Here is a 14,549-nt window from a genome sequence, read left to right as displayed (position 1 = left end):
TAAAGTTTCGATATTATATACAGTAACAGAAATACTAGCACTCAATTATACTATTGTGTTTATATTTTCCAGATTGTACTGGAAGGTGTACTGGGACAAGATAATTCTGCCAGTATAGCAGTTTTTGAAATTAAAATAACTAATGGATATTGTATTGGTAAGTACCATCCCTCTCCCCATGTGCATAGATGAAAACAAAAAAATATTTTTTATTAGAGAATAGTCTAGCATAGTCCATGTAAAAAGTTCACTATATTTAAACTCTGTGTGTGTGTGTGTGTGTGTGTGTATACACACACATATATAGGTCTCTATGAGAGAGAGAGAGCTTCACTTAAATGTATATATTTCTGGGCTATTTATTGCACATTCAAGATCTACTGTAGGACTCAGAAAACTAGACTGCTGCAAGTACTGGACGTAACAGCTGCAACCCTATGACTAACTGTCCATTCATGCTTCATTATGCAGATGTCCGAGCAGCTCCATAGTTACAGTTGTGTTGATGATTGTACGTAAAGGAGGAATTTTAAGTCCCTTAATTCCCCATGATATTTCCCAGAGATCCCTACCAAAGTAATAAAATTGCAATGAGCAGGAAATATTTAAATTTTTAGGTAAATTTAGTGGTGGATGAATCCGCATTTTTCCATTCTTGTGTGTATATGTTACACACTAAAAGATAACATTTCAAAGTAACGTTTTATTGTGCTCTGAATAACTTACTTATCACAAGCATCACATGCTTGATAATTCACGCATACTTTACTCTTCTTTGGGCAGGCTACTTTTTAAACATGAAGTTTAAAAATAATCATTACATCTGTTTGGCTCTGCAATGGACATTCAATAGACGGGGGGCCTTTCTGTTTTACCAGCCCTGCTCCAATTACAATAGTCATTGCTATAAATCTCAGCTATCCAGCTATGCTCCCCAGCCTGTCTACCTGCCTGTGACTACAGGGCCCAGCCAGCCCATCACCATAGCTCCCTGCACATACACCCCATTTCACTGAGCCCCATTCCAGCCTCTCTTGGACCCACTGTGGTTCACCAGTGGGAGCTCTGGTCTGACAGACCTGATAAGGGTCAGAAAGTAGTACACTGAGACCCTGTTTTGGCATTTGCAATATTTTAATTGGTGCTAAGTTCCAGCAATTAGTGAGATACTTTAGCAAATGTCAAAAGAACAAGTGGGATTGAACAGGATGTGACACAATAGTTCATAGCACACATCAAGGGTCATTGGCTATGGTAGTGTGGCAGTTTACATTGCTTCCTTTGATGGCTAGCTAGTAAGCCCTGTAGGTGTTTTTTCTTAGATTGCAGAAGGCTAACATGTGGTCTCTACTAAGACAATAAAGTAGATGCTTAGCAATAGCCTTTCTTGGTGCTTCTGTAATGAACATATGTGATCTTCATGATGTTATCTGCAATTGCAGAATGTGACTTTGAAGAAAATCATCTTTGTGGCTTCATGAACCAATGGAACCCCAATGTAAACTGGTTTGTTGGTGGAGGCAACGTTCGAAATTCACAATCCATCTTCCCCAGAGACCATACATTTAACAGTGAATTGGGTAAGCAACAAGTAGATTATCTAAACTAATAATAATCTATGCCCACAAAAGCATCTAACTTTTAACTTTTGTATTGTGGTAGCAACTAACCGACCTAACCAGGTCACATGATCGAAAGATAAACTAAGACTTTACTTTTGCTTACCCTGTTGTCAATGAAAAATAAAATAAATGGTTGGCGAATAATATTGTGACATTTATAATGGTGCAAAGGAAGGGCTGCGTTTTAAGAAAAAGTTAGGAGGCCAGGTCCTTGCTACTCATAATTCCTCTTTTTGCTGCTTCTCCTGAGGCGACTTCCTTCAGATCTGGGCTGAGGGGATCAAAGGTGGTGTAAAGGCCAGCTATTCTCCATTCCTTTCCTAGCTAGTGTAAATACCTCAGAGTAGGTGAAACGAATTCTTTCTCAAACTTGCTCTCTTTATATTTCCCCTCATCTACTACTTAATATTGTATGTGACTGGAAAAAAAAAGTCCATTTATTTTTCATTCCAATACTTGCCTGTTCTAAGTTTCTCACATTGGAATGTGGGAGTCACGTGGCTTGAGATATTTAAAACAAGAATAGACAAAGTATTGGAAAAAATACTGTAAGAAACAATCCTGCATTGGCAGATGGAGAATGGGCTAGATGACTTAGATGTTAGTGATGGAAAATACTTATTATGATTCTAAAGGCTTTGATCCTGTTTCTTCTTTGTCATTAAGTTCTTGTCTTCATCATTTTCTCTCATTCCCATCACTCTTTTGGGTCCGTTTTACTTTCAGTGGTCAGGTAACTTTCATATGTAAGTACAGTAACACACCAATGATGATAGGAATCAATTGCATCTGCAGCATTAATAGGAGACTAAGCCCTTTTGTCTGTTGAATAATTTAGGCCCTGATCCTACAAAGATTTTATGCACATACTTCACTTTGTGCACTGTGAGCAGCCTGCTTTAAGAGCAGGAGCAGATTTACCATGAAACACACCATGTGGTGGCACCAGGCCCCCAAAGACAGGGGGCCCCCCAAATGCAGGATAAATATCTGACAACCTGCCCCGAGACCCGGCTGCCTGCATGCCGTGGCCGATGGTCCCACGCCACTCCCGGAAGCGGCCGACTGCTGGCACATCTCTGCATGCCCCTAGGAGGGAAAGGGGAGGAGGCAGCTCCCCTGCCCTCAAGGGGTGCGCAGAGACATGCCAGCAGCAGGACTAAGGTGGCTCCCTGCCTGCTCTGCCTCCCTCCCTCCCATGCTGCTTTCCTCCTGGAAGCGGCCGGCATGTCCCTTCAGCCCCTCGGCGTGTGTGTGTCTCCGAACTCTGCCCTCACCCTGAGCGCTGACTCCACTCCTCCCATTGGCCAGGAACTGCAGCCAACAGAGACCCCCTGCCCCTGGCTAAGAGCTACTGCCAGAGGGGTGTGTGTCCCGGTCACTTTGGGAGCCGTGCTGCCCGAGGTAAGCACTGCTCCCCTGCCCCCCATCCAGAGCCTGCACCCCTCACCCAAACCTCCTCCCAGAGCCCACTCACCCCCCCGCTCGAACGCAAGCCCCTGCCCCAATCAAGGTACCGCACTTTATTTTCATTTACTTCTCATTACTTATAATATAGGAGGAGGATGAAGAAAAAAAGAATGAAAAACAGGGTGGGGGAGGTAAGAGGATAATGTTCTTTTTCATGGCTGGGTCCCCAAGTGGGGACCCCAAAAATGAAGCTGTGCACAGGGCCCCACTAACTCTAAGTCTGCCACTGGTTTAAGAGCAGTCTGCTCACAGTGTGTAGAGCTGAGCACGTGCATAAGTCTTTGAAACATCAGGCCTTAAGTATCGCTCTCATGGCAACTTTTCCTCATTTTGTATTGTGCTCCTTTACTCTAGTCTCATGTTCCTGTCATCTTTTACATTCCACTCTTCACCCAGTCCAGACTTGAGCAGATGTAAGGGCCTTATAGCTCACTGAAAGAACAGCAAATTTAAAAAAAAAAAAAATTGTAGCAAATGAAAAAGTAGAAGTTTTGAGTTGCTTTTGATATGAAAAAACTTCTTCTTGGACACTGCTTTGTAAATATTAGACATCTAGTTTGTGAATCAGTTGCTTCAGACATATAAAAGATGTGTTTTCTCTTTTAAACATCCAAGGAACTTGGCATGGGAAAAAAGTTCACTTTCCTCCCTCAGTGGTAAGAAAGGCTAAAAGATAGAATTCTCCTTAAAACCATATGTATTACCAAAAGCTCTGTTCAGCAGGTATTAGAAATTATACCAGGCTGAGTGGCCATTTCTAAGTGGGCTGTGCTGAACATATGAATATGTATTTTCCATGTGGATTTGGCCCAAAATTCAGAAAGCAAGTGAATGTCTTATACATAGATCCGAGAACTAGTATCCTGATAAATGGTTCCTGCTCTAAATATATGCCCCTTACAAGGGAACAAGACCACGCTATCTGTTCTCACCACCTTTATTGGTTGTAACATTAGACTAGAGAAGACTGCTGCATTTTGCAACGGCTTTAGTCTCTGGGTGAATTCAAGATGTAACCCCAATGAGATTTGCAGGTCTTTAGCACTTCTGAAAATCAGGCAAAAGGTATCTTGAGTTGAGCATTGACAAACAGAGGCACACAAAATTAGCAAACTCTTCTACAAATTTTGGCTGTAGATTCTGAAAATTAAAAAGTACCTGTGTAACTTGAATGAAGGAACGTGAATGCAAAAGCTAGTTAAACCCTAACTTGTGCTCTAAAAATAGAGTGGGTGTCCTATTCAAATCGTAGTGCTGTCTGTTTCTTTTGCCCTTTTAACAGACTTTATTGATTTTCATGTGATCTACTGATTTTGATAGTACAACAAAAGACCGTAATGCTGTTATGTTTAGAGCAGTGACTATGATGCAGTTTTACAATCTCTGTAAAACTTACGCATTAAAAATCTTCTATTGGGACCCTGTTCTGACTGTCATCATTTGTAGGGGGAAAAACAGACATGAAAGAAGAGATTAAAACCCATCAGTGATCCAGATAACTTGAAAAAGTTAAGAAAAATTTTCTGAAATCTTTATAACATGATTGTTATGGTCTGTAGTCTGTTTAAGAAAAAAGAAACCACCCACAACTATATCTAGGACAAAACTGTTCCACATTTATAAATACTGAAATAACTCATTGTCTGGATTTTAAAATTATGGTACATGACAACGTGCTGCCAATTACAGAAACCTTTTCATCCTTGTAATGCCGAGCCGTACATATTCCAAGCGTTTGCTTATCATTGATATTGGATGGAGGAATTCAGTGAGCAGAAAGTATAGGGAATGAAACACAACTCATTTATATGACATTGACTTAGCTGGAGTTAGAAGACTTTTATTTCTTTAACTTAACTAGGGTTCTGTTCTTTAGGTCATAGAACACAAAGCACTTAAAGGCTTAGAGGATCTTTCGGATCTCTCCTTGTACATAAAACTTATGTAGTAGATGCCTTTTCTTCACTACTTTGCTTGAAGTGCCTCTTTTACACTATACTAGCAAAGACAGGGCAGACTTTTTAGTTCCTTGTTGATCTTACAGAAAAGAAGTTGAGGGCATTCTAAGGGCAGCAATAGGCAAGACTTATAATTCAGATCTTAAACAATGTGAAGTGTGTGACAAAACAAGAAACCAGGAAATGAAAAGTGATGGTTAACACCTCCTTAACTGATGCCGCTGTGCCTTTTACCACCACAATTGTATGAGTTGAGTACAGAGTATCAGTCTAACACTGCTTGGCCCCCAGTCAGCTAAACAATTGGTAACCAATTTAACTTGAGTTTAATATGTTACACTTTCACTAGCCCACACTTGGTGACTCATTGTTGAGAACCTTTCACCATTTGTGAATGAGCTTGCCACAAACAGTGAAAATTAAGTTGCGACAAGTGGTAACACTGCATGGAAACAATGAAGCACCAAAAATGCCCTCAGCCAACTGCAGTAGAAATGAAACCTAGGTTGGGAGGTTGGTGGCGAGGCAGGAACTTGCCAGACTAGTAAAAGAGGCAGAGACAGCCAAATTAGCCCTTCTCAAAGTCCAAGATGAAGTGGTCAACAGCTAAAGCTTCTAAGTTCATAAAATATCAACTAATTATTTGGGCTACAGAGATGAGGAACCTCCCCAGCAACAAGTATATACAAACCAACATACAAACCTTAAAATGTTAGCTCTGAAATAGCCTGTGGTTGTGGCATTTCACTCTACTGTTATATATATTTTCACCATGCTGAGCAATATTTTTCCATGATAAACCTCATCTCTGATCAATATATATTATTTTATGTCCTTTAACTGTGGCAGCTCTGGGTGTGCATCAGAGACCTAGAAAGAGAGAATGTAAATATACAGATATGCATATGCTGTTTAGATAAACAGAAATACATATAAAGGGTCAAATTCTCAACTGCTGTAAATCAGCATAAATCCACTGAAGTCAATGTAGCTATGTCAATTTTCAACAACTGAGAATCTACCTCATGTGTGTGCAGGAAGTAACCTACTTCTTTTATTCTAATCTGACTGGGATATGGTAAGTTTTTGTCCTTTGAATTTTTTCAGTTGTGAGTTTGGAGAGCAGATTTTTTCAATTTAAGGTAAAATTGAAGACTTAAATGACTTGAGACAGCAACAGGTAAGGGTTGCAATTGGCTTATTTACCTCTGGAATCCCAGTCTCTCAAAATCACAACTCACCAATATGCTATTCATAGGATTGTGCCAAAAGAAGAAGAGGGGAAAAGAAAAAGGGAGGCAGCATCTGTAATTTGTCAAGTGAAGAGAGTATTACTACTATTAGCATTTCTAAGGAGGCCCTCACAGTAGTTATCCAATGTATATGTTGTGGATAAGCAGCATATCAAATTTCTGCACATCTATTGATACATCTATTTAATTGTCATTTTCACCATTATATATATTTAAGGGGTTTTTATATATATATTTATATTTTTTAGGTCATTACATGTATGTGGACTCTATCTATGTCAAGCATTTCCAAGAAGTGGCCCAGCTGGTCTCACCTAAGACAACCACTCCCATGTCCGGCTGCTTATCCTTTTATTACCAACTTCAGCAGGAGAGCGGCATTGTTTTTACTCTCTATATGAGAGATATAAATGGCTTTTATGAGGAGATCTGGAAGATAGACCGTACAATGAATACAGACTGGAGTTTAGCAAAGGTTGATTTTGATGCACCATATCCAATGGAGGTAAGAAAATCAAAACCTGTGCAGTATAGCTATATCTTCCACAGTTTGCACTGCAGCTCCATATGTCAGTGCTGCTGACGTACCGCTTCTTCTCTACTATATCATAAAATCAAATAGAACATGTGTATCTCTGTCATCATGTCTCTTACCTTCAGAGGGCCTACTAGTGTCCAGGTATGGCATTGCAGGGATTGTTTCAGTCTAGCACCCCCTTTTGTTGGTTTGTTATGTATGGCCTAGTCCTCCTGCCAGGTCGCTGTTCAGTTCATTCCCCTTCCGGGGCTAACAGAACAGTCCCCAAAATAGGAAACTCTAATCCATCTCCTGGCCTCTATCTGGTGCTTGATATTCTTGGCTTCTTTTATCTTTGTTGCCTGAGCATCCCCTCTTGGTCTAGGGAAGAGGTAGGGGAACCCTGTCTGCCCTCTCCTCTGGGTTCCAGTCTGGGGACCTTATTTAGGCAGTTAAGGACTGTTCCTTTAATCCCGCCACCATTTCCCCTTTGCTTCACTTATCAGCATCCTCATAAGATCAGCAGGCTCTGTTGTCCCTGCACTGACTCTGTGATTCCTCACAGTTTCTCCTGGGACTAGCTCAGGAGGCATCTCCTACAAGCCAGTTTCGTTCCTCTCTGCAGCAGATGGACTGTACAATTCTAGCAATTCTTTGCCCCTTTCTTCAAGGCAGTCAGTAGCTCTCTCTTATGAACAGGAGTTCCCCTCAGCCCTCTCCTTGGAGCTGGGAGTGTGCCTCATGCCTCTTGCCTTAGATTAGTCAGTTGCAAGGCCTTGTGCCAGCTTCCCTCAGCTGAACACCCTTCCTAGTAAGCCTTCCAGTCTGGAGGGTTTGTCAGGCTAGACTTCTGCTGTCAGCATCTCCCTGCTCTGATGGAGGAGGAAGCCTTTATACTGCTCCCCTTCTCCTAACCCCTTCCTTGCCCTGCCCTCTCTGAAAGATTTGGGCCTTTAAAGGTACGGTCTTCTGATTCCTTCCCTGAGCACCATTCATTCCCAGGACTCTTAGGTCTCTACATGTATCTTTTGAACTCCTCTGAACATTTTAAAGGGCCAAGTGGTAGGGCTGACCAGTAGGCACTACTGCCCTCTATCCTGGCCTACCCCATTGCAATCTCATTTGAAAATAAATGCACTTTTAAAAGTTGTGGTAGCTAATGCACCCGAGTGTACTCTCTGGGCTGTATTATTCCTTTTCCCTGTTCAGATAGGATGCCTCCAGCAACCACAGCTTAGATCTTACTCCTCCACAACCCCCCTTAACACAGCTCGATTTCTCAAAGCTAAAATTGAGCTCTATATTTTATTATTATTCTTATTTATTATTATTTTATTCTAAACCTCAGAGCTATCCAAAAGAAATAGGAAGTAGAAAGTGTTTATTCTTTGCTGACTCTTGATGCTTCACAGAATGGGAAGAAGATTCCATTCCTGACACCCTCCCTCTGTCCCCATCCCGGCCTTGGAATGCCAATACCTGCACTATCCTCTCAAAGAGGTTTTGTAGTTTTTCCTAAGTAATCTGAATTCCAGATGATGAAGTTGTGTTACTACATTGTAGTGACATACACAATAGATAAGTAATAAATTGCCATTTATTTTTTCAGGTTATTTTTGAAGTTGCTTTCAATAGTGCCAAAGGAGGCTATGTTGCTCTAGATGACATTTCTTTCTCTCCAAATTATTGCAGCAATCAGACAGGTATGAATTCTTTTGGGTATTTACTTTCCATAGTTTCTCCCTTCCTCTGCCTCCTTTTATCAGTCTGTAGATTTCACTGCTTGGAATATACTATAGTGACATTCAAATACTAGCCTGCTCAATTTAGCAATGCCACTGGGTTCCTCCTCTTAAGAAATGAAATGGGATTGTAGAATAAATGATACATGCAGATCAGAAGTGAGGGTAATTTACCCTTTGTGTAAAGCTCTTTGAGATCTGATGATGGAAAAGCACTATATATGAACTAGGTATTTATTTATTATTAATTATTATTATTATTAGTCATTGAAACAACATACTTAGGGACATGGTGGATTGTCCATCATATGACGTCTTGAATTCAGGACTGGATATCATTCTAAAAGGTGTGTTATAACTCAAACAGAAGTGATGGGCTTGATGAAGAAATTACTAGGTTGGGTTTTATGACCTGAGTTATGCAGGAAGTCAGACTAGATTATCATAATAGTCCCTTCTGACCTTAATCTGTAGATTGCCAGAGCTTCAAAACTAAAGCACAGCATTTTAAATTTTGAGTAGGAATAAAGAAGATTTTAGCTCTGTATTTGGCACTGGTGCAACCACAGCTGGAACACTGTGTCCACACTTCAAGCAGGATGTTGATAAATCTGGAGAGGGTTCAGGGAAGAGCCACAAGAATGATTAAATGATTGGAAAACATGCCTTGTAGTGATAGACTCAATGAGCTCAGTCTATTTAGCTTAAAAAAGAGAAGGTTAACAGGTAACTTGACCACCGTCTGTAAGTGCCTTCAAGAGGACCAAATATTTGATGATGGGCTCTTCTATCTAGCAGACAAAAGTATAACAAGATAATGACTGAAAGCTGACGCTAGACAAATTCAGACTGGAAATAATTTATCAGTGAGGGTAATTAACTGTTGGAACAGTTTACTAAGGGTTGTGGTGGATTCTCCATTACTGACTATTTTAAAATCAAGATTGGATGTTTTTCTAAAAGATATGATCTAGTTCAGCAGGAATTATTTAGAGGAATTTCTATGGCTTGTGTTATACAGAAGGTCAGACTTCTGGCCTTGGAATCATGGAAGTTTTTATGAAGTATGTAGAGAATGTCATTCATTTGGGCAATTGATCCAAAACAGAATGGTCTACCCTTCCTCTCAGACAAGTTGCATGCTCCATGCTGCAACTGGAAAGCTAGTTGGAATGCTGTGATTCTATCTCCCCTGAGGTTAAACAAATTTCCACAGAGACTGAAGCTGGTACAGCATGCCTCTGAGGGAGCATGGGACAGGGACAAGTGCCCAAAATTAAATAAACAAGATGCCATGGTGGCAAGAAACCACAGGTGACTGGCAAGGGCTGTATCCTTCCCACAGTGAGGACATGTCCCAGTGTTAATATCTTCCCACATGCCTGGTATGCCCTTTCAGAGTTAAGTCAGAAGATACCTTTTGGGGTCATGTGACCTACTCACTTCCCTCAGTTGATGGAGCTGCCTCTGAGAGGGGAGTGTTGTCAGGATTTTATTAGGTTTCCACAACAACAGAACCAAGATGGATCCATGTGATTGTTGTTGCGGGGCAGTTAGGGCCAGGATTCAGCCCTTGGCAGATACAGTGTCTGTCCCTGGACTAGCCAGATACTGTTTAGTTTGAATGTTGCTTTTCGTTGCTAAGTAACATTCTAACAAAATGATTAATGATTTGCTATCAAACCTATTCATTCTTTTTGGTCACAATTATGAATTCTTTTGAAATGGGAAGAAAAAAACATTTTGTACTGATCTAGTAGAAAGCAATTTCTTCCTTTTTTACATCTATCTCTACATGGTCTCTGCAAACTTTATCTGCACAGCTTAAAGATGCATTCTCTGGAGGGCATAAGACTGAGACCCCATGTGTGTTGCTAATCTACCAGTCTTGGTTGATTGAATGTAGTTTTTGTATAACTATCTTCTCTCCTCCTGTTCTGGTTTTACTCATTTATGTAACAGTCTGTGCTTGGGATTTATGTATTTTTTTGAGTTCTTGATTATGTTTGCAATAATGTTGCGCTTTGATCCATTTATTACTTATACTGATAATATATTTTCCTCTTCTATTTTAACTTTTAGATGTTGTTTATTTGATGGGCTAAATACAGTCTGTTACCTCTTTAGAACACAATACAGTTTATTCTAAATATCCTGACTCAAATTCTTATCCACTGTAAGTGCGTGGAACTCTAGGTTGTCAGTGGAGCTACATTCAGTTACACCAGGTCTGATTTTGGCCCATTAAGTTTTTCTGTGTGAGAAATTCATGCCAGTAATTTTCTTGGTGTTTTGTTGAAATATGTTCAGTTACTTTTTAACCTTTCAGTCTTGTCACCAATTCCCCTATTTCCATCTCTAGTTGCTTTGAGTACTTCTGAAATTGCATTCTCTTTCTGCTTGGCTTTAGTGGTTCTCTGCCTCCAGCTGTCCAGGAGACTGTGTCAGCTCTATCTGAAATCCTTTGCTGTATAATAGTGACATTAAGTTTTGATTTTTTTTCTAGGAATTCTGATTCAAAAGTGCACAAATATTAGCTCAGATCTTCAAAAAATCTATCAGCCACCCATTAGTCAGAGGACTAAACTTACTAGTCACAGGCTGATTCAAAAGATGGGGCCTGGCTCTTCTGGCCAATGCCCTAATGAAAAGCTGAATTCAATCAGCACCCAGAGTCAGGGTGCAGGGATTTTTTCCAAGTGCTGTTCTTGGACCTTGCTTGGCACCTCTATCTTTCACAGCTGGCTCGTAGGTGTCTGTTAAATTTAAAGCCACCACAACCCTATTTGTCCACTGGAAAGGAAGAGAAGCACTTACTTTCTGCTTTTCCTTTCTACTCAGGGTCTTCCAGCTGTTGTAAGGGGTAGCATCTTCAAAACATTAACCCTCCCTTGCCCTTCTAGCTGCTGCAATAGGGTTGGTTGCCATTAGGGCTGATCTGTTTTCAGTCTTCTACAAGGGCTGAACCCCCCCCCCCCCTTTTTTTTTTTTTTTTATTACGCTCACTCTGGGAAAGCTCCTACTTGGCAGTAGCAAGCAGACTTTTCAATCCTTGTATTAGCTACTGTACTGTAATGCTAGGGAGGACTGAGCCAGGCCATCATGGAGCTCCTATAGACCTGACCTACAACCTGTAGGAACATCCCCTGATTGCCATATGTTGATTTTCCCCAATAACTTGTACAAATGATCTGTGAATATCTTAGAGAGAAGCGTTTTTTATTAGAAGCAGTCTGCCGGGTGGAGATATTTTTAGATTAAAACTCTGGCCTTTGAATTCCACACAGCAGGAAAACCAAAAAGCCTTCAGCATGAATGAAGAGATTAGCTCAACTCTTTAATAAATTACACCATTTATAGTAATGTTTTCCTTTGTGCAGTGAAACATGCAATACTAATGTGAATTGAGCAAAGCTCCAGATGTCAGCCATAAATAAAAAATACTACCCCTACCTACCTTTCAGGAAAGGAGGGTTTGTTTAAATGAATAAATAAAATTTAAATATTTGTCTTAGAAGGTTATCACACTGGAAATCTAAATATTATTATTATACACACACTTTTTGTCTGGATATCTTTTGAATGGAGTAAGACAGAAAAAAATGTCTGGGTGTCTTTATGCATTACACCCTGAAGGAGAAATTTTATTTTCTTTTGATGTCTGTTGCCTATTTATTTTTTTTATAGGGACTGTGAAAGAGGTATTTCCCCCCTTGGCAAAATATAAGAAAATAGGATCTATTTGTCATACAAAAATGATAGTCAGGCTGACCTCAAACTGTGTTCCATATGTATAAAGTGTGTGTGTATATGTATCTGCTTCTCTTCTGCAATACACACAATTACTAGTCATGAACAAACCGAGATAAAACAGAATACATTTTGGCATTCTTGTTCTTAAAATACTTATGCATATTACAGTGTACCCCTCCTAGCAGAGCATGTTTATCTTTTTGCAGGATTTTCTTTCAATCCTGCTGAGGCAAGCTGCAATTTTGAGGAAGATCTGTGTCATTTTTATCAGGATCACAAGGATGGCCCTGGCTGGAGCAGAGTGAAAGTAAAGCCTAATGCATATAGGACTGGAGATCACACTACTGGATTAGGTAAATCGAAAGTTCTTTTAAGTGGAAAAGTCCAACTGGATATGAAGGTTAAATTACTCTTTATTCCAGAACAGACTATGCAATTGACATACTGCTCTGCACTGGGGGTACGGCAGAGAGATACTGCCCCAGAGGGAGCTCTGTAACCCAAGAACCTGTTAATGCCAGCTGGCAAGGGGGCACAGAGTGGGTGCATAGAGAGTACAGGTGTCTCTTGAGTCTGGCATGTACATTCTGTTTCACCAGACAGGGTCATGTGCATCCTTTAATGAAAGGTTATGTCATACTGATCCTCATAATTGTTGCAAGATGTCTGTACGGATTATAGAGTTGTGTATATGTACTAAAAATATATTTTAACATCTGTCACAATCAAAGAGGAAAACAGGTTTTCTTCCAGAGAGGAGGTAAGATGCATATCTGTCAAAATGTAAATTAAGCATTGCAAGCCAACACAATAGAAGCGCTATTTACATAGAGCGTCAACAGAAAAGGAGCACACAGGAAAGGAAAACAAGCTATCGGGGTTAGCCTAGCTGTGTGCAAAGAAAATGGACTTGGGGTGGGGGTATGTACAGGAGGCGAGGAAGACACCCCTTTATCCTGCATCTAGGAAGTAACCAGGCAGTATGATTACATTCATAAAAATGGGATTTTGATGAGACTTGGTGGAAAATGATGATGCAAAGGACATTTGGGGTAAGAAATTTATTTAGACAGAAAGTAGTCTCTTAAAGTAAGCTTAGTCTATAGGGATCGTGTTATGATTCGTTTTATATGTAACCCTTCTGTTTCCATTATTCTCACACATTATCTCTTAAACCTTGATCGTTGATAATCAACTGATGATCATTTTCACTATAAATATATCTGTGTTGTGGTATTATACAAGAACTGATCCTGAGTTGACTTGAACAAGCTGGTATGTACCCTCTCCTCTTGGGGAGAGCAAACCTGATGTTCCTTGGAGTGTACAGGGTGCTGACCCCTGCAGGGGAACACTTTGAAGGGGCTTGGGGACTGGGGTGCACGTACTGTTAATCTGCAAGGCAAAGTAAGAGATTCCATAACCCAGAGGATAACTAACAGACTGAGGTATCAGGGAGCTGGCACCTAATTAAGCACAAACAAGTGTCCCTCTTGCTTGAGGCAGGGTGGTGGTAAGTCGTGGGCACCCTGAGAACCATCCCAAGCTCCCAGTCATATAGAAGGAGCATGTACACTGCACCATCCCTGTGAAGGTCCTAAAATGGACTACAATTGTGCCTGGCCTTTGCATTTCAAGAGGGGAGGATTCTTGTGCACTTCTATCACTACACTCTCACAAGTGCCAGGAAAACCCTTGCCCTTTCTCTATGGAAATATAGGGCCAGATCCTCAGATGATATAAATCAATGCAGCTACATTCAAGTCACTAGTCAACACCAATTTATGCCCATTGAGGATCTGTCTCATAATGTTTTTCAAAGCATGCAATGAACTACTTGTAGGAATTTGTAATAGTCAGGAGTTTTGCGTAACTTTTTTAATAAGGAGAGGTGTTAGGCACATGAATATAAACTCTATTCAAGCATCCTGCTGATTAAAAAAGCAAGAATTGCATGTCAGTGGTGCTCTTACCTCTCCAAAGCAGAGCCTCAGGATATTTGGTTGTTTTGGGAATATCCTTTACATTGTGGTTTCTGACACTGCTCATAGAGACCCTTTTGTGTAGCATTCACCACCATTCAACCATATGTGCCAGAGAGGCTTGCATCCTCTGTATGAACTATCCAGTGAAAATCTGACCGTGAATAAAGTGCTGAGTGCCCTAGCATTACCTCTTCCGATAAGGGAGTGGTAGTCTTGAAATTGAGTCAGGCTGCCAATGGAGTCAGCAGG

The 14,549-nt window shown here is 40.5% G+C and overlaps 1 protein-coding gene across 2 annotated transcripts in view; it reads left to right on the top strand.

Annotated features, from left to right (window-relative positions):
* MAMDC2 (MAM domain containing 2) overlaps positions 1-14,549 on the top strand; it is a 104,232-nt gene that overhangs the window by 51,968 nt on the left and 37,715 nt on the right. For both annotated transcript variants that reach the window (XM_084627646.1, XM_084627647.1), the window contains exons 4-8: positions 73-157; positions 1,443-1,580; positions 6,552-6,808; positions 8,430-8,523; positions 12,522-12,668. In XM_084627646.1, the coding sequence (XP_084483772.1) occupies positions 73-157; positions 1,443-1,580; positions 6,552-6,808; positions 8,430-8,523; positions 12,522-12,668 (721 nt within the window). The remainder of the gene's footprint in view (positions 1-72; positions 158-1,442; positions 1,581-6,551; positions 6,809-8,429; positions 8,524-12,521; positions 12,669-14,549) is intronic.

This window comes from Lepidochelys olivacea, assembly GCF_965140295.1.
Source record: "Lepidochelys olivacea isolate rLepOli2 genome assembly, chromosome: 5".
Lineage (NCBI taxonomy): Eukaryota > Metazoa > Chordata > Testudines > Cheloniidae > Lepidochelys > Lepidochelys olivacea.
The sequence above is the reverse complement of the archived record's forward strand: the minus strand, read 5'-3'. Positions and strand labels throughout refer to the sequence as shown.